Genomic DNA, 26,009 nt, shown 5'->3' with positions numbered 1-26,009 from the left:
AGAGCTCATTTCAAAGCTGGTAAATAATGACCTGCATTTACAGAAGCCAGGGCCGCATTAATCCACTGGTGGGGCCCCGGGGCACTGATGACCCGGTGATGGAGCCTGTAGGTGAGATCAACACACCACCTGTGCCATGATCAGGCCACTATCAGTTTAGTCTTTAATGTGATGCGCTTGTGCATCCAGTATTAACAAATGAAACCAGGAGTTGTGGCTTCAGTTTGGTCGCCCTGTGTTGTTCCTCTTGCACATATTCATGTTATTACAGAGTCATTAGTGTTCCTGTCCGCTGCTCCCGTGCAGCTCCGTGTGAGGATTTAATGTGCAGCTCCGCAGTGACTCTGTTTGTTCTGCTCTCCGGAAAACGGGCTCTGATTCCAACCAGCTGTTTCCCGCCTCACACACACACACACACACACACACACACACACACACACACACACACACACACACACACACACACTCTCTCTCTCACACACACACACACTCACACTCACACACACACACACACGTAGTAGGCGGAGGCAGCAGACACACACACACACACACATGCAGACACGTAGTAGGCGGAGGCAAGAAGCCACACACACACATTGGAGGGAACCCCATCAGCTGTGGGAAGCAACACAGCTTCAACTTACTTTTATTTTTCTAAGTCTATTCTTCAGATTTCCTGCTTCGGAGGCTCTATTTTAGGTATGCGCCATTGACGGCTACGGCGGGAGCTCTGCGCCATAAACGTACATCATTATATTTTAACAAGGACAGCAGTGGAGGAAGGAAGAGAGAAAAAACAGAAAACACGGACTACAGAAGGTGGCTTTGAAAGCATGGAATATTTCATGATGCCCACAGAGAAGATACCGTCCTTACAGCAGTTCAAGAAGACGGAGAAGGATGTTATTGGAGGTCTCTGCAGGTGTGTGGCCCGCTATTTCTTTGTTGATACGAAAACCGCCTGCACAAATCACCCCTCATGTGGCTGTAGTGTGTGTATGTGTGTGCGATGCAGTCTGACCTGCGCTAGCATGCTAGCTGTTAGCCTCGCTGCGATATGTTGGCAGCAGCTTGAGCACGCTTGGAGAAATTAGCAGCTTGTTGGCCAGCTGCTGCCGCCGCCGTCGGCCAGGAAATAGGGGGATAATTTAACTTATGTTATTACGTTTGCCGGCCGAATTACATGTAATAACATACCGGGCATGTTTGCAGCCATTGGGCTCAGAAATATGTAAATCAGTGAGGTGAAATCGATACATTTGCGTCCAGTTGAACATCAACCACGTGGTAGTTGAACGTGTTCCCCGCCGCCTCGCTGCTACACACCAAATCACGTTTGTAACGACATAGGTCCTCACGCCGCTCACTGTTTCCACTGAATTACTAATACATGTTTGTTTTGTGCAGGTGTTGTGAGTACGGCTGTGTAAAAGGGGGGTTTCGGCTGTGCCGCGTGCCTGGTTAAATAACGCTCCGCGCAGCAGCCATGGTTGTGTCGTGTGCTACAATTAGCTTAGCTTGGCTAACTAGTTAGCTACCACAACGCACTCGTTTTCCCACCGCGCTGTGCGCCCGCTGACTTATTTTACTCATGTGTGTTAGTTTATTTTACTGACACACGTCGTCTGGATGGTGTAATGGTCGGTACAGATCTGCACCCGTCCGTGGCAGACCACAGGGTTAGTGTTAGCTCGGTGCTAATGGTGGAAAGCATTGTTCTCCATGATGCCAGGGGGCCTCCTCCTCCTCCTCCTCCTCCTGCTGTTGCTGCTGCTGCTGCGGGCGGAGTCACATTTCACGGCCGCTACAGCCCAGACTGTCCGACGCGCCCTCCGGCGGCCATGTTGGAGGTCCGCAGCTCCTGGCAACTGCAGCAAACAACAGCTGATTTCATCTGTAAAGTTTAAAAACACCCGACGTGTTTCACCTGTTTGTCTGAGTCTCGTCGGATATTTGATCTGATTTGTGTCCGCAAGCTGCAGTGAATATCCGTGCCTAGAGGCTCAATGCGCCTAATGATGGGAATGTGGGGAATAAGGGTCCATATAAAGGGAGATGTCATTTTATTTGTCTTTACATAACTCGTTGAACTTTTATTCAGTGAAACACACTGTGTAACTGTTTGATTTAAGTGTGGTCAGACAGCAATGGGCCACAAAAATCCTTTGTCTTGTTCATTAAAACTCCATTGAACATCTCACATTAAATGAGCATGTTTACAATAAGTAACTTTTGAGTAATTAAATTACAAAACTAAGCCCTGATTTCTTGGTGTAATATCCTCGACACGTTCTGCTACATGGATCTGGACTGCATGTTAATTGCAGTTTGACTGTATATGCATACGGATATGTGGCGGATGAATGAGGAGGCTCTGTGCTGCTATGTTCTCTTAAATGCACAGATACACAGATGTAACCCAGGGGAGTCAATATAATGGTGAATCTGCCCTTCAGGCTGCTCACATGTTGATTATAAGGGCTTTAACCAGCAGATTAAGATGTATTTAAGAGAGAAGATTTTAAAGTAAGATAAAATTGAGGCATTCATTCTTGAACTTTTTCCATCATTATGAGATGATGAAGGTAACTGATTTAGATTTAGCTTCGAACATTAGTATGACTTCTCCTCCACAGTCTTTTGTAAAAAATGAACTGTTTAGAGCCACGTGAGCTGTGTCCTCTGTCTCTCCTGTTTCATTGTTGTAAACACTGCTAATCTGGTTCTCCGGGCTTGTTGTCTTCTTGGCACCACACACATATTAAGACTTAATGGTTCACATATTTTTCCTCCTGAGTAAATATGACGGAGAAGGTTTTGCCACCGTAACATCCAACCTCGTGGGGTGGGGGTGTGTGAGGGGGCAATGAGTTCAGCCAAACTCAAAGACTTCCTGGCAGAGTGACTGAGGAATGCAGAGAGGTCAGGACTACAGCCTAGTAAAGTTCTAGGTTATAGGTTCAAGAAGTCTGTGTCAGAGATCAGCTCATTGCAGATTTTATCATTGCCTTTTGTTCTTTCTTTGGCCAAAATTAGCAGAGTTGTTTCAGAGGTATGTGTTGTTTTCATTATAAGATGATGTAAGGTTTCTTTTAGCTGCATTTCCTGCGCTGTTGAGTTTATTAAATTGATTAGAAGAAGAAGGAGCATCACATGTGCATCAGAGAGGAGTTTACGCCCTCTCTATGGACAGAATAATGACCGCCTCTCTCTCTCCTTTTTGACCGTTCTCCCGCAGCCTTGCCAACATCCCCCTCAGCCCGGAGACGGCCCAGGACCAGGAGAGACGAATCCGCCGCGAGATTGCCAACAGCAACGAGCGCCGGCGCATGCAGAGCATCAACGCCGGCTTCCAGTCCCTCAAAACACTCCTGCCCCACACAGATGGAGAGAAACTCAGCAAGGTGCAGAAAGCAAACACTGACGCACAGAGACGGCATAGATCATGACACACTGCCATGACGCTTTAAATGATTTGTCACAATTGTTGAATCACACTGCAGAAAGTTTAATCGGAGGTTCCGTTCTGCCTCAGCAACAGTTTTGTAAGGAAATCAGCCCATTTGTCCACACACTGTCCTCATATTCACTTGTTTTTGGACCGTTTGCCAGGCGGCCATCTTGCAGCAGACGGCGGACTACATCTTCGCGTTGGAGCAGGAGAAGACACAGCTGCTGGCACAGAACAACCAGCTCAAACGCTTCATCCAGGTAACCATCCGTGCCATCGTTTTTCACGGTTATGTGTCCGACCCATTCAATATAGCTCTTGCACACCTCACACTACCACTAACAAGTAGTTCACTATATCAAGCTGTATGGTGTCCTAGCTCTCAGGCCACCATTGGGATTCCCCTCTTTAAGTTTAGTCTGAAAATAGTCTGAAAATGTTTGAAACTTGATCACACTTCATGCCGCCTGTAGTCCAATAGTTGTTGCGTGGTAAATATATTCTTTCACTTTGATTAGTTCCCAGCTACGACGTGCGTGTTCGGCTCCGTCACAAGCAAGCATATTAAAATCCTGAGAGATGTACAGTCTTTCAGAGGAAGACATTTTCCTGCCTGGCTCAACTGTGCCTCAGGAAAAAAAGTCGCCCTTCTGCAGACCGTGCTCCTCTGGGCCACGTCAGAGTGTGACATATTATGTCGGGTGAGGTTTAAATGTGGCGGAGGTGGGCGGTGTGATGTTGCATCTCAGTCAGTGGATACATGTGTGTTAGATGCTGCGGTGAGGCTTCTCGTTTAGGTTGACCTCATGAGGATGATGGGAAGCCCATAAATATCAGTTAGGGATGTCTATTAAATATCTTGGTGGTTATTACAACATATGCAGGCATCATTAAAGCCAAAGTTTAATTCCACGTTTGGGCACCTTGCAAGTGTTGGGAAAGACAGTCCAGAGCTTTCTCGCACTGTATGCAGCCAAGTGAGAAATATCTGTTAACCAGTCTCATTTGTTCGCTGTGGTGTCGGCGTTTTATTTACTTGTCACATCCGCGTTTGCTTAATTTTACGTAACGTGTGCCGTTTTTTAAACTCATCAAATTCTGTAGGAACTGACACTATGCTGGTTGGCCTCTCGGAGCATCGTCATCCACTCACTAAGTTTGAACTGAACACAGAAATCTTTTTTTATCCATTTAACCGTCAACCGCACGTGGCCTCCGTGTCCCTCCAGGAGTTCAGCGGCTCGTCACCTAAGAGGAGGCGAGCAGAGGAGAAGGACGAAGGGATCGGCTCTCCGGACACGCTGGAGGAGGAGAAAGTGGAGGAGCTGAGGAGGGAGATGTTGGAGCTGCGACAGCAACTGGACAAGGAGCGCTCGGCTCGTATGCAGATGGAGGAGCAGGTGAGACTAAAGTTGGGGGTCATTGTGACTCGTGTTTCCCTTTTCATAGCGTTTATGTCAGCAGTGCAGAAGTAATTAGATTTAACAATAAGTCACTTTTTGATTTTCAGACATTCAACTTCTCTTGTGTGCTTGTGACAGTTGACTGTTAGTCGCCAGATGTTCCCAGTGTGTCCTACCATCATTATGATTAATCACTCAACTGCTTTCCACAATTATTTTCCCATTAATTTGTGATTGTTTGAAAACTTCTCCAATATTGCCAGCAGTGAGAAGTAGAGGAATACATTTACCAGCCATTTCAACTTTTTTGTACTCTGTCGTGTGGGTTCTGACACGCTGCTTATCAGTGAGTGACCTTAACAGGGGTGGTAGCTGGTGCCGCTGGCAGACTGACCAGCACACCAGCCAAATCCTGATAAGCTCACATCCTGGATCTACCTGAATAGCTGGTTAAGACAAAAGGGATTGAACCACCGGCAAAGACAAACAGAAACTTGAGCAGGTAGTGAAAGAGGAGGGTAAACAGTGGAGGCCTGAGATATTTCCAAAGAGTCATAATTGAGCTGGGTAGTCATTTTGTGTCTTGTCTAAAGCCTGATTTTGTCAGAATAGGAAAAACAAATGGAACATAAAATGTCCCCCGGGATGAAATTGGAAATAAATTAGGCTTTGACTGTAGTACTTTTATTTCCCTTCATTAATGTTATTTATGAATAGATAAATAAAAAAAATTATGCCACTGAAATTATACCAGTATGTTTATTTTGTTTAATGTAAATTGTAGAAATTGGCTTTCTTTTCTATAATTTCTGTTTCATTTGAATTCCTTTATTTGTATAATATTCACGAGGCCTTGGATATGTTCTCAGTTGCCCATAACTTTGTGCTCAAATGGTTCTTGATGTAATAAACACATACCTGCTTGTGTGCAGGTGCGATCACTGGACACCCAGCTGCACCCAGAGCGTCTGAAGGTGATCACCCAGCAGGTGGAGGAAGAGCAGGCGCTCCTCCAGAGTCAGACGCTGTTACGGCTGCAGCAGATCCACGGCGCTGAGAGACAAACACACAGTCCGCAGGTCAGAAACACACACACACACACACACGCGCGCGCGCGCTTAAAAGCGGTGTCTGTTTTGGCATTTCCAAACTTTAAGACACTACAGTTTGCTCTGCTGGCCTCTGAAGTGAGATATTCTGGCCTTTTTACGTCACCACAGTCAGGTGTACATGCAGCCTCGGATCCCACATTTGAATCGTCTCTACATGTCTTCTGTCCTCCAGGTGCTGGCTCCTTCCACTCCCCCTGCCCCCACCCACCACCCCACGGTCATCGTCCCGGCCCCAACACTAACCCAGCACCCCCACCACGTGACCGTGGTGACCATGAGCCCGTCTGCCCACACCAGCACCGTGTCCACGTCCAGACAAAACCTGGACACTATTGTGCAGGTAGGAGCTTGTTTTCCTTTTTTCAAAGAGAGTCCCTGCTGACCGTAATCGTACCTCATCATTTCACCACGAAAACACCTAAGAGTTGTCTCTCAGTGGACTGAATCTTTCCTGCAGCCGTCAGTGTTCTCCATCCTCTGCTTCCAGGCCATCCAGCACATTGAACGCACCCAGAAGAGGAGCGCAAGCGCCGAGGACGAGCAGAGGCGAGCGGTCATCGTCAGCCCCGCCCACGTCGCCATGGACACCGCCTGCTCAGACACGGACACCGACACAGAGGGAGAGGACTGCTCAATGAACTGATCCGCCCCCCAACTCTCTCTCTCTCACACACACACACACACACTCTCAAACACTTAAAATACCTACTCACTTTAAGATTCCCTCCAGGAGCTTGACTACTTTTAAAAAAAAAAAAAAAAAAATCTTTCTTTGGCATTATCCAAACTCTTAAATCCAGTGGTTTAAGCTCTGTGTCAGTCTCGTACTGTAAAACCTCTGAAGATTGAAAACACAGGACGGTCAGCGTGCAGAGGAGGCCCCCGTGGGATTTCTAGAAGCTGTTTTCCGATGCCAGAGCCGGTCTGTTGCTGCCTGAAAACTTGAGGGCCTCCTCATGTAAAAAGCTATCAGCATCGGTCCGTCCCTCGTGTCTGTTTATGTGTGCCACATACAGTCGCAGTATCACAGTTACCTGTCCCCACCAGCACACTGACAGTATTATTTGTGCTACAAATTGACGGAGTCAGTACAACAGAGAGTTGAATGTAACGACACGATAAGCAAGCAGCTCTTGATTCTGGAAAGGGATGTGGAGTTGCTTTTTTTTTTTTTCTTTCTCCCACAGTCTTAATTTCTCTCTGTATTTCCTGGTTGGCTAGGTGACAGGCTGGTGCCAGCGCCCACGAAACCCAACTTATACTACAACAGAAGGCATTTCTAAATTTAAAAAGTTAGGAGAAAATTCAAACTTAATCGCAAAGCTAATTCAAGGATAGATAAAGAAATTCTGTCTGATTTACTTGAAGAGAAAAAAAAAAAAAAGGTTGTTTTTGATATCTAAATAAGCCCTTAAAAAATAAGCTGTTGAACAATTTGCATTGATCGTCTTTTGGTTTGAATGTTTTTCATGTTTTTGATTACAATTTTTTCTTTTTCTGTCAGGGTTACTGAATGTCGAAGGGGAACATTTTGTTATATTGAGATTAACAACTTAAAATTGGAGGTTTGTCAGGTTTTCACAGGGAACCGGAAGCCTTGAGATGAATTTTTGCAAACGTGTGATTAGAGCCAATCGAAGGAGGTCCCAACATTTATGTAAGAAAAAAAGAACCAAATACTGGTTCACTGCTGGAACACAAACCAGCATTTTAGTGGCTGCCGTCGACATCAATCATTCTCAGACAATTTGACTGAATCAAACCTTCCATATGAATTAATGACACTGCTGTTCGGCTGCTGTGAAGATCTGAAAGTGATTCACGTGCTCAATTTGCATGAAGGCTTCCGGTTTTCCTCCATTGACTTCCAGTCTATCTTCTGGTCTTGGTTTGTTGATTTCAGTGACTATGCACTAGAGTGTTTTGGTATTTATGCAATTCCATCTTCAGTACATTTGTCGGTGTCACTTATACATGAGGTGAAGTTATCTATGCACCGTTGATAGGTGTGTACATTACACCTACAGTATATGTATGAAACTTGACATGCTCGTATGAAAGAATGTAGTCTCTACTTGCAAGGTGCTCTTTGTCAACCTGGTGCTCCGCTGACCAGCAGCGAGCTGAGCCCCACCCCCACCCCACCCCCCCGGACCCTCCATGTTAACTTCACGTTTCCGATGTGCGACTTCTCTGCGAAATGACACGTGTCATTTCTACATATCGGAGAGTAGGGGAGCAGGGGCGGGTCGTGTCCGATCACGAATGGCAGCACATTCTGCGTCGTCTCCTTTTATGATATTTGATCATCTAAATAGAAAAAAAGAAAAAGAAAAAAAAAAAAACCTTTTGAAACACAGACGTTTTGGAAAAGAAACTCTAGCATCAGCAGTTTTTGAAGGAAAACTAAGAATGAGCTGGTAGATCACGCATGCTTTCAGTGCATCAAATGCCACAAAAGGTGCAAAACTCCAATGAAAAGCACTGGACTGGATTGCAGATCTCCCCAAATCCCCGTCCTCTCTCTCTCTCTCTCTCTCTCTCTCTCCTTCCTTCTCTCTAAAATGCACAGAGCCTGTCCACCTCATGTTTCGTTGCTTATATTTCTCTCGGGAATTTGACTGGAAATCCCTGCTTCGAGCCCTCCTCCTGTCATACTCGATTTGATACGCTGACTTGATGCTGTAAACATTCCTTTTATTTGGATTTGTATCTGTCTTTTGATCTCTTGTATGTTCTGTTGCCAATTGAATGCATGTTACTAATTGCTGTTTTCTCTTGTCTAAAGCAGGCTTTTGTTTTGACATTTTGTTTTGTTTGTTTTTTTTGCAGGTTTGCTATCTTTGTTTGTTTCTTTTTTTAACACATGACTGATGCATTTAGTGGGAAGCTGTCTTGTGTGAGATGTGTGGACACTATTCACTCACTGACATCGGTTTTATATCTGGTTAGTCTAGTATTTCTCATGCCAAACATGGGGGAAATTCTCATATTTTGTTCGTGAAACTTTGTTTGAGGGTTTGGTGTTGTTTGCCGACAGATGAGAAACCCCAGTCTGAATGAAGGCTGAGGTTTGTTATTGGTCTGCTGAACACTTTCCCCAAATGTTTCTGTACATTGTGTTGCAGCACTGCTGTCTTTTGGTGGAATTTGAGGTATTTGATATGAAGCACTTGCTGTTCTGTACTGCCTGAATCAATGATGAGGAAGATATTTTTTTGCCATTTATTTTTTTGTAAACTCTTAGCTGTGATGCGACTCAACAGCTGTTTATTGTGTTCTGCTTTTCTGTCTTTTACATCTGTTTTTCTCTTCCTGTTTTCCATTTTTGGTGACAAGCATTTTTTTATATCTTTGATTTTTTTTTTTTTTTCTTTTTCCCCATCAGTCCAGGTCGATGAGAAGCTGTTATATTTTGTTTATAAAATCTTGGGTAAACAGGCCTTTGTAAAGATGAAAAAAAAAATAAAATTTGTACTTTTTTTATTACACCCCTCTGTGTCCTAGTTTACTTTCATGGTGTGAACCTGTTTGTCCACCAGGTGGTGACATTGAGCGACTCCTCATGTCGCAGCAGCAGAGAGACGCTGCCCTGCACATTTCTGATCAACACAGGTGGCACACAGGCCTCATTTAATCCCTTTTTAGTAGCAACACAGTTCCTAGAGCTCTCTATCTGTGGGAAATGTGCATGTTTTACAGAAAAAAGCCATTTTGTCATTTAAACGTTGTTGTAGAAAGTAATGAACTCTCTACTGGGTGGTACTGATAATTAGAAGTTCGAAGTTGCTCAGGTAGGCTCACTAACATGTACATTTTGCACAATGAGGATTAAATCTACACAACTACAACTTGGTCCAGCCACTTTCTTCCTGCTTCTTTCTGCTTTTCTCATGACACATCCTGACTGGACCAGGCAGCTGTCCTGACACAATGGCTGACTTTGGTGCAGTTGCTGAGCGCCACCTCAGCTGCCATGCCCTCTGACCTTCAGCCAGAGCAGTATATATAGCCGGGGCAGACGAGGGGAAGGCCCCTGGCAGCCAAAATGAAGTCTCTGCTGTCTGTGTGCAGCTTGCTGTCTCTGCTGGCCTTGTTTGCTGCAGGTAAGGTGGAGGGCAATGGGGTTTGAGTGAAATGTCTCAGGCTTTTGGTGCGTTGATGTATTTCTAAGTGATGGAATGGAAATGCTGATCCTCTGCAGCTGGAAAGCTATTTATGTCTGTGTCTCTGAACATATCAGAGCTTTGCATGTGTTGCTGAGAGTTGACCATGATTTTATAGGTCAGCAATGAAGGAAAGGTTAAAAGATCAATATCCGTTTTGTTAAATTACTTGATTTCACTTCTTTAAATGTGCAACTAAATGAGTTCTGCGTGTTACTTTGCATTCTCAGTTCGTGTCTTGTGTCAAAAGTGCAGTGTTTTGTGTAGCTTCTATAGCCTTGGTGAAAAATCCCTCTTTTCTATATTCCTAATGTAACAAGAGCTGAGGCGAAACACGTTTTTGACATCTATGCACACCACAGCATACTTAGATTTGGCTGATTTGGCAGGAGAAAGTGTACTGCATGTTGTCATGGTGCAGTGCAGAGCTTTGTGACTGGGTGAGGGCTGAGGTGTGACACCAGCTGATGGAAACTGTCCTGTCTGCTGCTCATTCTCTTTTTGCCCTGGAGAGAAACACAGTGGCAGCAATGACAGAGTGACTTGGACTCACTACAAGGAGTCACGCTCTGCTGCTGCCAACGCTAAAGCTGACTGAAATTATTAGTTTTCCCACTGGATCTATTTTAGTTCGACTTTCTTTTCACAGCTGTGTGTGTGTAACCAGCCAGTGCTCAGACTCACCTTTAATTCCATGTCAGATGACTGAATACATTTTTAAACTGAGCATATTGAAATGAACAGCTTTGACACCAGAAATACATAATGAAACTATGGAGGTTTATACATCACAGTTGTTGCTCTGCTCGTTACCACATGTTTTAGAGAAGTGACTGCTCACGCTTGGTTAAAGATACCCTTGTCTGTCCTTGCAACGGTTTAGTTTGGCCTCTGCAAGTCACCATAGTCAGGTGTCAGGCGTCAGTCAGTCATCAGATACTGTAGTCAGCATGTGGATACACATCTCTATATACATACTATATACATCATGTACATATACACACACATAAAGGCTTCCTCAGGTTAGCATGCTTGGAATTACAAGACAGTCAGAATGAGTACAAATACACACATGTCTCAATAAAGCCTCAGCTCTACCGCTCTGCTCTGCAGAGCTGCTAATCTGTCATACCAGTCAGCAGGGTCCATGTCCAGGGGATGTCCCAGCTAAAACAGGCATGAGAGAGCACAGCAGAGGGCATGTAGGACCAGAGTTTAGCGTCCAAACAGCTGGACTGTTTAAAGTTACATATTAAGTAGATAATGAAATGAAAAGTTATAGAAAAAAGGTAATAAATTGAAATGACAGCACTGATATGGCACATAATCCATAGATTTGTGTGTGTGTGTGAGGTGATGCCTCAGAAAGTGTGAGATTCGACAAAAATAGCATAAACAATGATGAGGAGAAATGGGCTTATTGTGGAGGAAGAGAGAGTGAAAGTGTGTCTGTGTACACGTCTGTAGAAAAAGCTGACGCAGCTATGGCAGTGATAAGTGCAGCTCAAACAGGTCGTGTAGATCAAATGAGAAGGGACATAACTTATCTTTGGGTGATTAACCGTCATTAATTAGTCTGGATGCTGAGGTGCTAATTTTTAATTTTCTTTTTTCTGAGCCAGAAATGCAAAACCCCTGCGGGCTGCATGTTTGAGTTCCTGTGCGCTTTTGTTTTTGGCTCTGATGTCTAAAAAGAAAACAAACTCATCATTCATCGGGACTATTACGCTCGAGTTACACAGTAAGCAGGGTGCATGTCATCAGTGCTAGTGCTGACGCGTTTATTGTTCTGGGTCTTTAAAGAGACACTGAGTCACACACAGCCGCACACTGTTGCAGGGAATGTGAGCAATAGTGCAGCAGAGTTGCAGGCCAGCCTCATGACAATCACAGGGAGGAGAAGAGCGCCATGCTTCCTGAAAATAGGAGTGGAATTATCCCTCCTTCTTTTCACCCTCTGACTCATTGTGGGACTATTTCTGTCTCAAAGATGTACCATCCAGCACCCAGGCACCTGTCCCACTCTATCCCCACGACACTGTGCTCTGCCCAGGCTTCACTGCAGCGACAGCAGGGCGAGGAACCACCAGAGAGGCACATTACACTAAAATTTGATGTGATATACATGTATTTTATTTATGCTTGAGGGAACTTCCATTACAACAGTGGCATTGCAAATAAATGTGAGAAAATACTATCAAAGATCAAATTTTAAAGCTGGTCAGGGCTTTGCTGTTGTGTTGGAGCTTACAATAGCCTGATGCTACAATGAATGTGCATCCAGGAGTATGTAACTGTACCATTAGGGTTCCCAGGCAGATAGAGGCCATCCCATCTGGTGTCCATGAGTTACAGGACCATAGTTTGACTGATGACATTTGTTTTTACAACATTTGAATTTTGAGACATTTCACTCAAAACCATAAATGTCAGTCTCATGGTGCTGCTTAAGGAAAAGTCAAGGGATCACCAAAGCTATCAGGAGTCATCTTCTTCACAACGTTTAACAAAACTCCCTAACAATCGGTCCAGTGGTTGTTGAGATACTTCAGTCTGGGCCAAAGTCATGACAGTCAAAGACCTACCAACAGACCCACAATGCCATCCCAAGAGTCACGCTGCTACTGTGATTAAAAAGAAAAAAACTTACTTGGGAAATTTGGTTCTCTGAAATAATTCATAATTGTATTGTTTCCATGCATTTTTTTCTACTAAAACTTTCCCTCTTAATAATGTAAATCTTCACAAACATGTCTCAGGAATTACACTATTTTATCTCCACTTCTATTCTCTCATCTTTCCCTTCTTCCTAATGATGTGAACTTATGCTCTTTTAACATTTACCGTAGAATCATTGCATTTAGCATATCATTACATCAAGGTGCACAAATATTTGCTTCTTACATAAACCACTCATTTAATGGATTCAAATTATAGATCAGATCACACATTTAGCACATTTACCTTATTCAATATGACATAAATAGGCCAGTAAATGGTCATTCAGGACTGGCCTTGTTATGTAATGTCATTTAACTTTGGCAATCCATCCTCACCAACACACCTCAGGATCTTGGCTGCTGCTGCTGTTCATGTTACGCGGGAAAAGCTGCAGCACGATGTCTTTGGACAACATCCAAACCTCCCCCATGGCTCAATCAGAACATCGTTACCGGGCTCCCTCCTCACGAATGCCAGAGCCCAGACAGGCTCATGCCTCGACCTCAGTGACAGCCAGAAAGTACACATGAATATTCTCTACCTCACATCAACTCACCGTCTCACTGAGGCTGCCAAAAGATAAATCTGGCTTGTTGAGGATCAGAGGTGATTTGTGAGCTGGATTTTTTTCCTTCATCTCTGGGATGATTTTGATTTCGGACTCGGCCTCTTTGGCCAATTAGAACACATTACCATCGATGCCACGTCATCGGTGATGTCCTGGCCAAGTACTGGAAGTCCATTGGTTTGATTTGTGGGGTTTGACTGGGTTTGTATTACAATGAACCGTGGCCTGCTATGACTTTGAACTTTGCTTAGACTTGGAATAAGACAAGACAACTGTCACTTTTGTTAAAAGTCAAGAGCACAACTATCATCACAATTGCAGAAAACATTATGAAACAAAACATCTCGGTCTTATTCTGCACACAGTTGTGGATGCTTTGGGGAAAATAATCTTGATGTTCTCTGCCCACTAACGCTGACAATCCCCCCAGGAGGCGATAAGCTAACAAAGCTGCCAAAAACAAGAGGTGACAAGCGACATCATGAGAACAAAATGGCTTGATGTGTGATTCAGGACCTTAAAATAGGGCAAAGAAGCTGCCATGGAGGATTGTGCAGGAAAAGGAGAGTACACAGAGCCATGCTAGTATCATTTCAGATAGCTATGTAAACGAGCATTAAGCCTGCCATTCAGCCGAAAATCTACATGTATCTTGACTTGGAAGCAGCTGATTTTGGTTTGGTGGACTCAGCTCGGAGGCTTTACACTGGGACTTTCACATCCACATTTAAAACAGAAAGCAGCTGATGGCCACACTACTGTTTGGTGATGCACCTTATTATGTAAGCGCATTGTTATAATAGAAACAATTGAGTTTATTGGCATTTAGAGTTTCAGATTTTGCTGTAGCATCCCTCAAAATCAGAGAGGAAGGGTTCCCTCATACATCTACCAGCATCTAACACAAATCCATTATAGAGAAACCAGTGTGTGTGTTGAGTCTTCAGCTGATTACTCTCATTTTTACGCATAGCAAAATTGTAACTGACCACTAACAAGGACTCTTTTCTGTCTTTGTGGTTCAGAGTGGCATGTTAGTGAAGCAGCATGCAAAATACCACGGCCCTGGGGTTGGAACATCTAAATGGAAACAAGCCAGTGTTTATTTTATTAATTTTACCAGTGCTTTCCTTTGCTACATGACAAAAGACAGAAAAACACTCTAAAAACCAGCTGCAATCTACCTGCTCCTCTTCAAATGGCAGACAGGCCCAGCTAGCAACTAGCTGGTGAACATTATGGAGGATTTTGCAGCTAAAGAGCCAGATATTTCCCTCAGAAGTTGGTACAGCCCAAAATCAGAGCTAAAAGAGAATGGATATTGAACTTCAAATGAATGCTATTGTTGCTCTATAACTGCGGCTTGTCTAAATAATCAACTTTTCGCTATATCAACTGAAAAAGTTAACCCCAAGTGACAAAAAAACAACAGTTTTTACATGTTTACTAGTGTAAGGTATCTCATGGACTATAAGGAGTCTCTAAAGCTATCGTCACAGGTATTCGCGTCTTCTTTAGCGTTTCTCATGATGAGCATTGATCCAGAAGTCTTAAGATCATGTAAAATCTGTGACAGCTGCCCACAGCTACTAGTCTTCATCCCACACACTGACCCGATCCTGTAACATGAACTGTAGATGTGCATTTAGCCGCATCATGTCACACTGTGCACCTTTATGTGTTCCCCAGTCTTAAGACAGGCACATTATAACCGCTCACAGACAGTTATAATTAAATAGAGGTCGTGGCCTTGTGCTCTTTGTGCACTGTGGTTGCGTCAGGTAACTAATGTACATGCGTGTATGTGGTGTAATGGAGTGGGAGCCCTGTTTTAGCTGGGATTGTTTTGAAGTCATAGTAACTGTGATCTACAGTAGGATGCTGAGGGATGTCTGTTTACCTGGATGTGATCTGGACAGTGTGTCAGAGCAGCTTGTAAATGTTTGTATTTTATTGGACTTAAAGAGGAACAGAAACCATCCTTGGCTTTGTTTTTCTGGAAACTTTATGCATATAAACATGATACCATGTGCTTGATACCAAGAATGTCTCTTTTTCATGGTCTAAATGCAATTCGTGGGACTTCTCTGACAAGAAAATGATGTACTTCAGGGGAAACACTGATTTTACTTATTTTCTGTGTACTTTTTCGTTACTTTGAGGATATTTAATATCAGAAAAAATTGTTCTTCCAAATCATTGTGTCAGTTTGGGTTTAGTTGTGTTTATACAGCTTAAAAACTTAAAACAGGCACACATTCCAGTAGGTTTTCCATATTTTGAAGAGATTACATTTTGAAAAATAGAAATTGCCTTGAGATAAAGAAAACAGAGGAGACTAAGCTCACCTTAGCAAAAGGATTAAGCCCAAATTCATTCATCCACTACTTTTTTGGTTGTTTTTGCCAGTAAAAAACACAGCAATGTTGCAAAAACCCAGAAAAGGCCCCTTTCTGATACATTTTTGCATAGAAATTCCCATTAACGTTCTCATAGCATGCACAATAAAGTGATAACAAATACATTATACTACTCCAAGCTGCCCTGTCCACTCAGCTGTCTTATTATAGATTCTTTACACAACTGTGTACTGCATGTCGGCCTCAAATAGTCCATGCTTTAGTGTCACCATTCAAGGAGCTGAAATCTGAGTCTTAAATCTGGGAGGTGCTGAACATCTGATCTGCTCTGTTCTTGCACAGTGAATGAGCACTGGTCAAGCACTGACATAACAAACAAAGGTGACCGGTTTACACATGTCACCCTAATTTAAGACGTGCAGTCTGATTGGTCAGAGATGCTTTCAAATGCATTTGTTTTCCCTCGTTTTTTTTCAGCCTCATGGATGCATGTTGGTTTGAAGTTGCTATAACAGTCTTTGGTCTAAATCACTGCTTTACTTATGTGTCCTCTGACCAAAACAACATTCTGAGTGCAACACACAACTCCTGACTTCTTCCCCAGACTCCATTAGATAATACTGGGGGTATGACAGGCCTCTATAGCTGTGCACATGTTTTGCCATGAAAAAAGGCATTTTTCTTGGCAAAGAAAGGGAAAAGAGAATTAAATGATCCTTTAAAAGGCTAATGTTTTAATATGTTATGTGTTTTTATTAATGTTAGAAATCACAAGCTTATTAGTTTTGATCTTATTCGCTAATCATAGACTTACACACAAATTTGTAAAGCTTTTATAATCTGAAACTTTGTCTTGTCTGATTCCATATTTTCTCCTCACCTTTCCTCTTAGATCTCCTGGCAGGGTCCTCCATCCATGATGAGGAGGCTGTGGTGCATCTGCAGCTCCAGCAGCCAGAGGGAGACATCTTCTCCTGTGGGTGTGACACAACAGAGGAGAATGCCAGCCAGAGCTCCTCCAACGACACCCCGGCCCCGGAGAGGGCCATGTGTCAGCCCTGCCAACCCCCATTAGCTTTAGACACTGAGGAAGAAGCAGCATCCACCTCGGAGCATGAGGAGGAGGGAGAGGAAGAGGAGGAGGACAATACTTCCACTGAGGAGGAAACGAGCAATGGGGAAGAAGAGCAGGAGGAAGCAGCTTCCCAGGAGGAGGTAGAAGAAGAGGAGGCAACATCTGAGGAGGAGGCTGAGTCTGCAGAGGAGGCTGAGTTGGTGGAGGATCAAAGTGTGGAGGAAGAGGAAGCAGCTGAGGAGGCCGCATCATCTGAAGGGGAGGAGAAGGTGGCCGAGGTTGAGGAAGAGGAGGTGGAAACCGAGGAAGGAGTGGTAGAAGCAGAGGAGGAGTCATCTCATGAGGAAGAGCAAGTGAATGAACCTCAGGAAGAAGCAGCAGAAGAGCACGAACATGCTGAGGAGCCAGAAGGTGAAGACGCACAGGAGGCTGTGGAGGACGAAGCCTCCGCTGCTGAGGAGGTCACTGTGGCTGCATCCGAACCTGAAGCAGAACCAGCAGAGCCTCCTCAAGCAGACTCTGAACCTGAGGAAACAGAACCAGAGGTGATATTAGAATCTGAGGCCGAACCAGAGGTGATGGAAGAGCCAGAGCCTGAAGTCATTTCAGAGCCGGAGGTGGTTCCAGAGGCCGAACCAGAACCTGAGGTCGTCCCTGAAGTGGAGCCAGAGCCTGTTGTGGAGGTCATCACACCAGAATCTGTAGAGGATGTGGCTATGGAAGAGGAACCAGTGGAAACCACGACAGAGGAGGCTACTGTGGCAGAGGAGGCTCCTTTGGCGGAAGAGGAACCAATGGAGACCATGGAGGACGAGGCTCCTGTGGTGGAGGATTCTGCTGTGGTGGTGGAGGCTCCTTTGGTGGAGGAGGCTCTTGTGGTGGAGGAGGCCCCTGTGGTGGAGGAGGCTCCTGTGGTGGAGGAGGCCCCTGTGGTGGAGGAGGCCCCTGTGGTGGAGGAGGCTCCTGTGGTGGAGGAGGCCCCTGTGGTGGAGGAGGCCCCTGTGGTGGAGGAGGCCCCTGTCGATATCGAGGAAGTGACAGTGGAGGACGTCACTGCAGAGGAGCCTGCGCACCTGTCTGAAACAACAGGTACAACACAATAACCACCTGGGTTAACAACATGTCTTAAATCTCATGCCAATAGTAAAGCTGTAGCAGAGGGTACTTTAAATCTTTTCACTGACACCAGAGGCCGGTGACTCTCCTTCGCTCTGTCTAAGCAGCGACATGTAGAACAGGGGGGATCCTGTTACAGTAAATCTGTTCCCGTCCAGTCCAGTGTGCTTCTGTAATTAAGGCTGCATGCCATTATCTGGTGTCTGGGTGTCGACACCTGCTATAAAAGACGATGGCTGAGTCTTAAAGGAGTTTCCCATCGCCTACTCTGATCCCACTTCATTACTTTAGTCATTACACTGCTGTGAGTGTCAGTGGAGGTTGTTTTATGTTACATGTGTCATCTTATCTGACCAGGTTGCTGCAAAGAGCTCAACAGAGGCTGGAAAAGCCTTTTCACACAACTCTGACTTTGTAACTCATGGAGGGATTATTTTTATATTATTGGTAAATAATAAGAGAGCTTTGGTGTGGCCTTGACACGATGCTGATGTTCATCAGGAGAAATTACACTTTGTGATCTCCGATCAGGTTCAGTACACAATTATTTTCCAACAAAAAGAGATGGAATAATAATGGACTAATATAAGCAATCTTAACTGTAAGGAGGTTAATAAGACACATTTCAATGTTAGTATGATTTTTCCTTCATAAAAAGCAAAGATAAAACCTCTCAGAACAGGGAGGAGAGAAACAGAGGAGCACATAAAATTAGAGAAAACAACCTCAGACAAGATAAAAGACAGAGTTCATGAATTCATGAATTTGAATAATTTTGCCACTTTACATCAACTTTACTGTTGTATAGGGATTTGTAACTACTCTCTGATAAGGCATACTTTATCAGTTGTTTCTAAGTTTTAATTAGTGGCTTTCTCAATTCTTTATAAGTCCAACATGAATTTTCTGTAGAGCAGTAAAAGTCCATTAATAATGCAGGAAGAAGTCTCTAATGAACTGTTTGACCACTGAGTCTCCAGACCACACTAAATGTATTAATAACTTATTCAGAGGAGGATAAACACCAGTCAAAGTCAGTACAAATGTTCAACTTACAAATGACTTATCACTGACTGATGAATTGTTCCTAACCATGTTTAAAACTCAGTATAGAATATTCCTTAATGGAGAGTGGTACAAAAATTCTGTTTGGGAATCTGATTCTTGATTCACTGGGATGACTCATGAAATGATAGCAAAGGTCTCTGTCTTACTCCTCTTCTCTTTCTGTCTCGGGCATGCCGGACCCCTAGAATATGACACTGTGTGTAGCCAAGGAGGAATTAGCAACAACCTCTGGTACAGAAATACACAAACCAAAATAGCAGAGGAAATGAATATCGACGGACAACAGCATGATATAACAGTTGGGCCACACTCATCCCAGATGGTCTGGTCACTCACAACAGACGCTCTGCTCACTCATTGTCTTTGACAGCTTTAGCGGATAAGATAGCGTGCTTCATTTCTTTGTCATTCATTGTCAGTGCATGCTATAGAAACCTGCAAAGTCGTTTCCCAAGGCTTCTCTGTCAGATGACTGCTTTCTTGCATTCGCAGATGAGTGAATGTCAAGGCCTTTGACCTTAAAAGTTGACTGACTGTCTGTCTGATCCTCCAATCAGCACATGAGGAAGTTGAGGCAGCAGGCCCGGCACAGAGGGATCAATCCCACATTGAGGACACGCTGCGATTGGCCACTGCTGAGCCCTCAGCAGAGTTCTCAGGTACAGAGGAAAGATATTTCAAAATGGTTGACAAAAGAAATGGGCATAAAGCATGAGAAAGACTCCCACCAGCACATGTGCACCTAGACACTCATACATACATATACATGCACACAGCCAGTGAACCCCACATCCTACTGATTAAACATTATATGCACAATGATAACACTGCAGTGCTGCCCACCGTTTCAAATGCCTTTCAACCCTTTGCTGCGGAACGCTGCAGAATGTTTACAGCTTTGTCAATGGAAAAGAAAAACAGATGTGTTTGCATGTGAATGAAAGGAAGTTTGAAACCGTTTTGGGGGCTTTTCTGCTGAAACTATTCTGAAATTGCTTCATGATGTCTAGGTCCTGGGGCTGTTACGTGTGAGTGTGTGTACTGTATGCGTGCTTGTGTATGCACGCAAGTGTGTGTGTGTGTGTGTGTGTGTGTGTGTGTGTGTGTGCAGACACACGTCTCGAGGCAGGTGATTAATCAGTGTAAAAGTGTAACTCTGTCCCCGGCATGAAAGCTTCTCTGTTCTCTACAACCAGATTGGTTCGTTTCAGGGAGGCCAAAGGGCTGCAGCAGAGCCAGTCTCTTAATCACCTCGGCTCGATTCAATAAACCTTATGAGGGCGATTCATCACGTCCTGCCAAAGCAATAGTTGTAATCAGTAATGGTAGCAAGAACATTAATAATACTCTTGTCCACATTGTCTTCTCGCCATTACATCCCAATTATTACATCTCATTTTCTTTTGGTCTCTCTCGCGCTCTAGCTGCAATGAAGAAACTGTTGAACATCTACCACACCGCCATCAAGCCAATGGAGGAAGCCTACAAGTACAATGAGCTCCGGCAGCATGAAGTCACAGGTAAATCAGCCTCCCGTTGGAGCTCACACAGGGTTAAAGCAACATGTACAGGAGCATTAACAGTAGTTTGTTTGTATAGGCAAATATATAGCAGTATGAAGTATAAACAGTGTCTCAATAGGCTTTACAGGCACACATCAGCAACAGTTCTTATCAGCTCACAGTTACATAGTTTAATAGAATGGAGAAAGAGTAAAGTACAAAGAAAGTCATAATTAATAGAGCCCTGACCTGACATTATTTAAACCAGGCACACAGAGACGCACAATAAGGAGTCTGTCTGCTGAAAATTAAAGGGAGCATTGTTTGGGCCAGGCTCCCTACAACTTTGTTCCATGGCACTTGAAGGCAGGATGAAGATTTTAAACTGTGCCATGTGACTCTGGGACCCCTTGTGGTGCAGGAAGGGAAGACATGTATACAATCAGGACATCAGGAGGTGCACTCATGTGTTTGGTGCATTTTATGTCAATCTGCACATTTGACTTGGTTGTGTCAGTGAGCACATGGAAATTTTACTTACGGCGACCCCCCTCTGAGGACCATGAATATTCATGCAGTTGCAGATGGTAGTCTGGCCAGGCCATGACTCATAAACACCACAACCCTCAAACAGTATGGCAAAAACAACCAAATGTGGCAACTGCAGCTCTGCTTTGTCCAAAAGATTATGCTCAACATGATGACCTGAAAAAAATGGATGGAAGTAGGTTCTTTCTCTTGCTCATCTTCTGTGTGTCTGTCTTTGTCACAAACTGTGCAGATGGTGAGATCACCTCTAAGCCCATGGTACTGTTCCTGGGACCCTGGAGTGTCGGCAAGTCCTCCATGATCAACTACCTGCTGGGTCTTCACGGCACCTCACAGGGACTCTACACAGGTTCGCACTCAGGGCATCCTGATTGTTTGTGCCACGGAGCACAAAAACAGACACAGCTATTATCCAATGATAACGACAATTGCAAATCACTAGAATAGTGATAAAGATTCATAATTACATCAGTATAAGGTTACTTAATGGACTACAACTAATGTAATGATGAAATATGCTATAAACATATTGTGAATTATATATCTATACATCTGTTAAGACAGCTAGTTAACTATATCCTGAATTAAAATATTGTCTCCTCTTCATCCCTCCATCAGGGGCTGAGCCCACCACCTCAGAGTACACAGTCATAATGCACGGTGACAAGTTTCGGACCATAGAGGGCATCGTTATGGCGGCAGACAGCTCGCGGTCCTTCTCGCCCCTGGAGAAGTTTGGCCAAGGCTTCCTGGAGCGGCTGGTGGGCATTGAGATGCCCCACAAACTGCTGGAGAGGGTCACCTTTGTTGACACGCCTGGCATCATTGAAAACCGCAAGCAGCAGGAGAGAGGTGACCATTACTAATACTTCAACGTCGAAGCAGATAGATAGTATTCATTATCATTTGTGTCGGTGACTAGACTGGACTTGACAGACTACACATGGTTGATACACAGTGTATCAACAACCAAAGTTGCGTCACATTACAGTGAGTGAGATTTTCACACTGAAATTAAATGTTTCCTTGCAGCTTATTGCTAAAACCCATTTATGATGTAAAAATCTGGGCTTGAATCTTCTGAGTAATCTTTGTAAACTCACCTATTTTTTCTCTACTGTTACATGTGGAATCCCTGAACCAGAAATCCCATTAACAATATGCTTCTATTAGACAAAATACTTGGTGAAAACTTTTTCACATGTAAAATGTTCATATAGCTTTGCATCCATCATGCTGCTTTGGGACATGTGACAGAGCTCAAAACATTTCTCTTTTCATGTATTGTGCCTCCTCCCTCCTCTCCCTCAGGTTACCCCTACAATGAGGTGTGTCAGTGGTTCATTGATCGAGCTGATCTGATCTTCCTGGTGTTCGACCCCACCAAGCTGGACGTGGGTGGGGAGCTGGAGATGCTCTTCAAGCAGATGAAAGGCCGCGAGTCCCAGATTCGCCTCATCCTCAACAAGGCAGACAGTCTCAGCACCCAGGACCTGATGAGGGTGTATGGGGCCCTGTTCTGGAGCATGGCGCCCCTGATTAACGTCACAGAGCCTCCTCGGGTGTACGTCAGCTCCTTCTGGGCTCAGGACTACGCTGCAGACACCAGCCGAGAGCTCTTCATGAAGGAGGAGATCTCTCTGCTGGAGGACCTCAACCAGGTACGGTGTCTTTACTTAGTGGCAACACTGATCCACTCCATATCTCTATATTTGTATATTCCTTCTCCTCTCATTTCTCTGTCTTCTTTCCTGCAGGTGATTGAGAATCAGTTAGAAAACAAGATTGCTTTCATCCGCCAGCATGGCATCCGTGTGCGCATCCACGCCCTGCTGGTGGACCGCTACCTCCAGACCTACTATGACAAGCTGGGCTGGTTTAGTGACCCCTATGAGGTGTTCCAAGACATCGTCAATGACCCAGACAAGTACTACATCTTCAAATCCATTCTGGCCAAAACCAACGTTAGCAAGTTCGACCTACCCAACAAGGTGGCGTACCAGGACTTCTTTGGTGTGAACCCTGTTTCCAGCTTCAAGCAGCTGTCCTACCACTGCAGCTGGACCGGCGGCTGCCTGCTAGAGAAGATGGAGAGGGCCATCTCGCACGAGCTCCCGGCTCTGCTCAGCAGTGTCAGCAAAGCCCCAGACACTCCTGCCCCAGCGAAGGCGGCACCGGCACCTCCGCCTCCGTTCCCTGGCACCTGTGAAGGTCCCGGATGCGAGGAGAAACCCAAGAATCGCTGGAGGAGGCAGTGAGAGGGAGGAGAGCGGTGTGGGAGGAGGCAGATGGCGGCAGAAACAGCCAGAGGGTTTCCTGAAATAATTCCCACTGCTGTGATTTTCATGATTTAACTGGGAAACTGAGCAGGGAGAGCGAATCAGAGTATAAAATGTGCAAAGCAAGCCGACCGGGTTCTTCTTAGTGCTTCTTTTTACCTGCATGGAGTACCACATGGATGGCTCTTACTACAATAGGACAGTTGAACAGGAAATCACACCTAATTGATTTTCAGATAGTTTTTTATGATTGTATAGTAATTCTCTGGTACACGGTGTCCTACAGTGTGACACCCTTAGGTGGGTCAAAAGAAACAATTAAAAGTGAGCATTTTTGACTAGGGTTTGGTAGAAAGAAATTGTCTGCAAAAGTTGATGAATGTCTGCAGAAGAAATAAACTCCCAAAACATGATCAAAAGAACAAAATCAAAGACGTCTATTTCCTTTATAACTGCTCTTGTTGATGAATTCATCTGTTTCTCACTGTTTTCAAGTTTGTACATTATTTTTTCTCCAGAGACAGATGCAAACAGTGGTTGTACTCCTCCAGCAATGCAGTGAACGCTGCCAGTCTTTTGTCTTCTGTGTTGTTTGCAAAGCCCGAGGATTCAGTCAAACTGCTGTGCTGTGTTTTTTCAGTTAAACCACTGTAGGTCGTTATCATGTCAGGGTGCATATTTTCAATGGTGCGACAATAAAATGGAAAGAAGGGTGCTCTGGTGTTTTATTTAGCAGTGATTTAACCATGTTTAGTGGCTGTGTCATACTGCACTACTGTATACTATACTGTCATTTATTTCTTTGTATTGCACTATACTACGTTCATTTTAGAGTCGAGTTTTATTTTGACATTTCTCAGTGCTTTACTGGGACTGAATTGACTGAATACAGCTATCGTAATCTAGTAAAAAAGCTTGTATTCAATGCCACCGTGGCCTTTTCAGCCCACCAAACTGTTGCTAGTTTTACCTCAGCACGGCTGCATAACACATGGGCATTTCCTTTAAAAATGTAATCTTTCCCTTATTCTTATAGGTCTGTTTGTAATTGTCATTCTGTTGAGTGATTTCTTTTGAGTAAACAACAACACTAAAAAGGATCTCCTGCTTGGTTTCATTTGTAAGGCTGCAAAGACATTACAGATACAATCTCTTCCACTGGAACAATACATAATTCATATCATTTGGCTGTTTAGCTGCAAAATGCAGCGATGGTGCATTAGTGAAATTTGGGCCAAACACAGGCTAAAAGCACCAGAGCTCATCCTCACAACACACAGCCATGGATTGGAGAAAGAGCGCCCACAGAATAAAATATTGCACAGCCATTTGTTCATACATAATGGCATTGTATGGATTAAACGCGTGATTCAACGTTTAACAGCTGAACGAGCACACAACAGCCCCAAAATCCCATTAACAGTAAAATAAAAAAGGTGTCAAAAATGTTTTTGATAGCTGTTGATTATTCCCTGCAGTGACTAGAAACAGCCACCAAGAGGCGCCTCCTTTCAATGTGTGACTGCACAGAGGACGGCATGATAGAGGGAACATTTATTTCTTTATATCGCCAGATGATTCACTTTAAATACACCGAAAAGAAGAAATAGTGTATAGTAGAGAAAATAGAATATAATGTCACAATGATGTTTTTCAAAATATAAAGGCTACTTTAATAAAACGACACTTTTGGTACAGAGAGTCCAGGACATTCTGTAGATACAAATCTTATTCTAAATGTAAATTAAATTGGCTAAAATCTGTATTTGCATGCAACACTTTGTTATAAATGACAAACCTAAGATTGACTGTGGAAATCTACATAACAATATGGCACATCCCCATGACAGATCACGTTACTGTCGACCAGAATGAACCCCCAGTGGTGTTGACGAGTGGTAATGATTTTTTTTTGCATCTGTGTATTTGTGTTATTGTATTTGTGTGTCTGTCTAATTTCCTTTAACTGCATTCATGATTCAAATTTGCACTTTTTTTTCTAGCGATGTAAATCCATGTGTGATCACACATGAAGGTTTGGTGGCACACATACAGAGGCAGTCGGGCTCTCTGCACCTCTGAATCACTGCCCAAATCTCACGGTTGTCCAGAGCAGCAAACAAAAAGGCAATTCAGTCTCATATCAATCAATCAATCAATAAAATAACATTAAAACTAAGTTTGTTTTTAAAAAGTATTCATAGTACTCTTTTAAGAAATTCTGCTAAAAATATTTTCTCATATCTCATTACTGTCAGAGTCACATAGAAGCTCCCTCTGGGCTGTACAGTAACATAAATACTCTATAAACATTTACATTCTGTGTAGTTCCAGTCATCCATTTGCTCCCATATTGCCTGTGGATTTTTACAGTATACAGGGCAGTCTGTAATTTCATTGATAATAGCCTCAAACACAATAGTCTACAGCCATGCTGTGGGCCTGTGTGAAGTTGTAGTCTGCCACAGTGCTAACAATGCTAACACGTTGATGTTAAGAATAATAGTATTATTATGACATTACATTGTTTAATATGTTAGTTTAGCTAACTATATGCTAATACGCACTAAAGGTGATGTATAAGCAGATGATGTATAAGGTGCTGCAAATAGGAATCCATCTTTATAAAGTGAGTTTTA

At 43.8% G+C, this 26,009-nt stretch overlaps 2 protein-coding genes across 3 annotated transcripts; both read left to right on the top strand.

The window, feature by feature from the left end:
* Positions 1 to 603: 603 nt before the first annotated feature.
* Positions 604 to 9,457, top strand: LOC139199227 (transcription factor AP-4-like). Its single transcript, XM_070828264.1, has 7 exons — positions 604 to 922; positions 3,239 to 3,404; positions 3,613 to 3,711; positions 4,681 to 4,851; positions 5,787 to 5,933; positions 6,139 to 6,306; positions 6,454 to 9,457. Exons 1-7 carry the CDS (start codon positions 834 to 836, stop codon positions 6,607 to 6,609), a joined length of 996 nt encoding a protein of 331 aa, XP_070684365.1. The 5' UTR covers positions 604 to 833; the 3' UTR covers positions 6,610 to 9,457.
* Positions 9,458 to 10,006: 549 nt separating this feature from the next.
* On the top strand, positions 10,007 to 24,467 carry LOC139198914 (sarcalumenin-like). Of its 2 annotated transcripts, XM_070827897.1 has the most exons (9): positions 10,007 to 10,072; positions 16,674 to 17,401; positions 17,432 to 17,945; positions 19,598 to 19,699; positions 20,465 to 20,560; positions 21,324 to 21,440; positions 21,710 to 21,943; positions 22,403 to 22,752; positions 22,849 to 24,467. In XM_070827897.1, exons 1-9 carry the CDS (start codon positions 10,015 to 10,017, stop codon positions 23,347 to 23,349), a joined length of 2,700 nt encoding a protein of 899 aa, XP_070683998.1. In that variant the 5' UTR covers positions 10,007 to 10,014; the 3' UTR covers positions 23,350 to 24,467. The 2 variants fall into 2 exon arrangements, with proteins under 2 accessions (XP_070683998.1, XP_070683997.1); XM_070827896.1 differs by having other exon boundaries at positions 16,674 to 17,945.
* Positions 24,468 to 26,009: the final 1,542 nt, after the last annotated feature.

Source organism: Pempheris klunzingeri, chromosome 3 (genome assembly GCF_042242105.1).
Source record: "Pempheris klunzingeri isolate RE-2024b chromosome 3, fPemKlu1.hap1, whole genome shotgun sequence".
Taxonomy (NCBI): domain Eukaryota; kingdom Metazoa; phylum Chordata; class Actinopteri; order Acropomatiformes; family Pempheridae; genus Pempheris; species Pempheris klunzingeri.
Note: the sequence above shows the minus strand (reverse complement) of the source record. Positions and strands in the feature narration are given on the sequence as shown.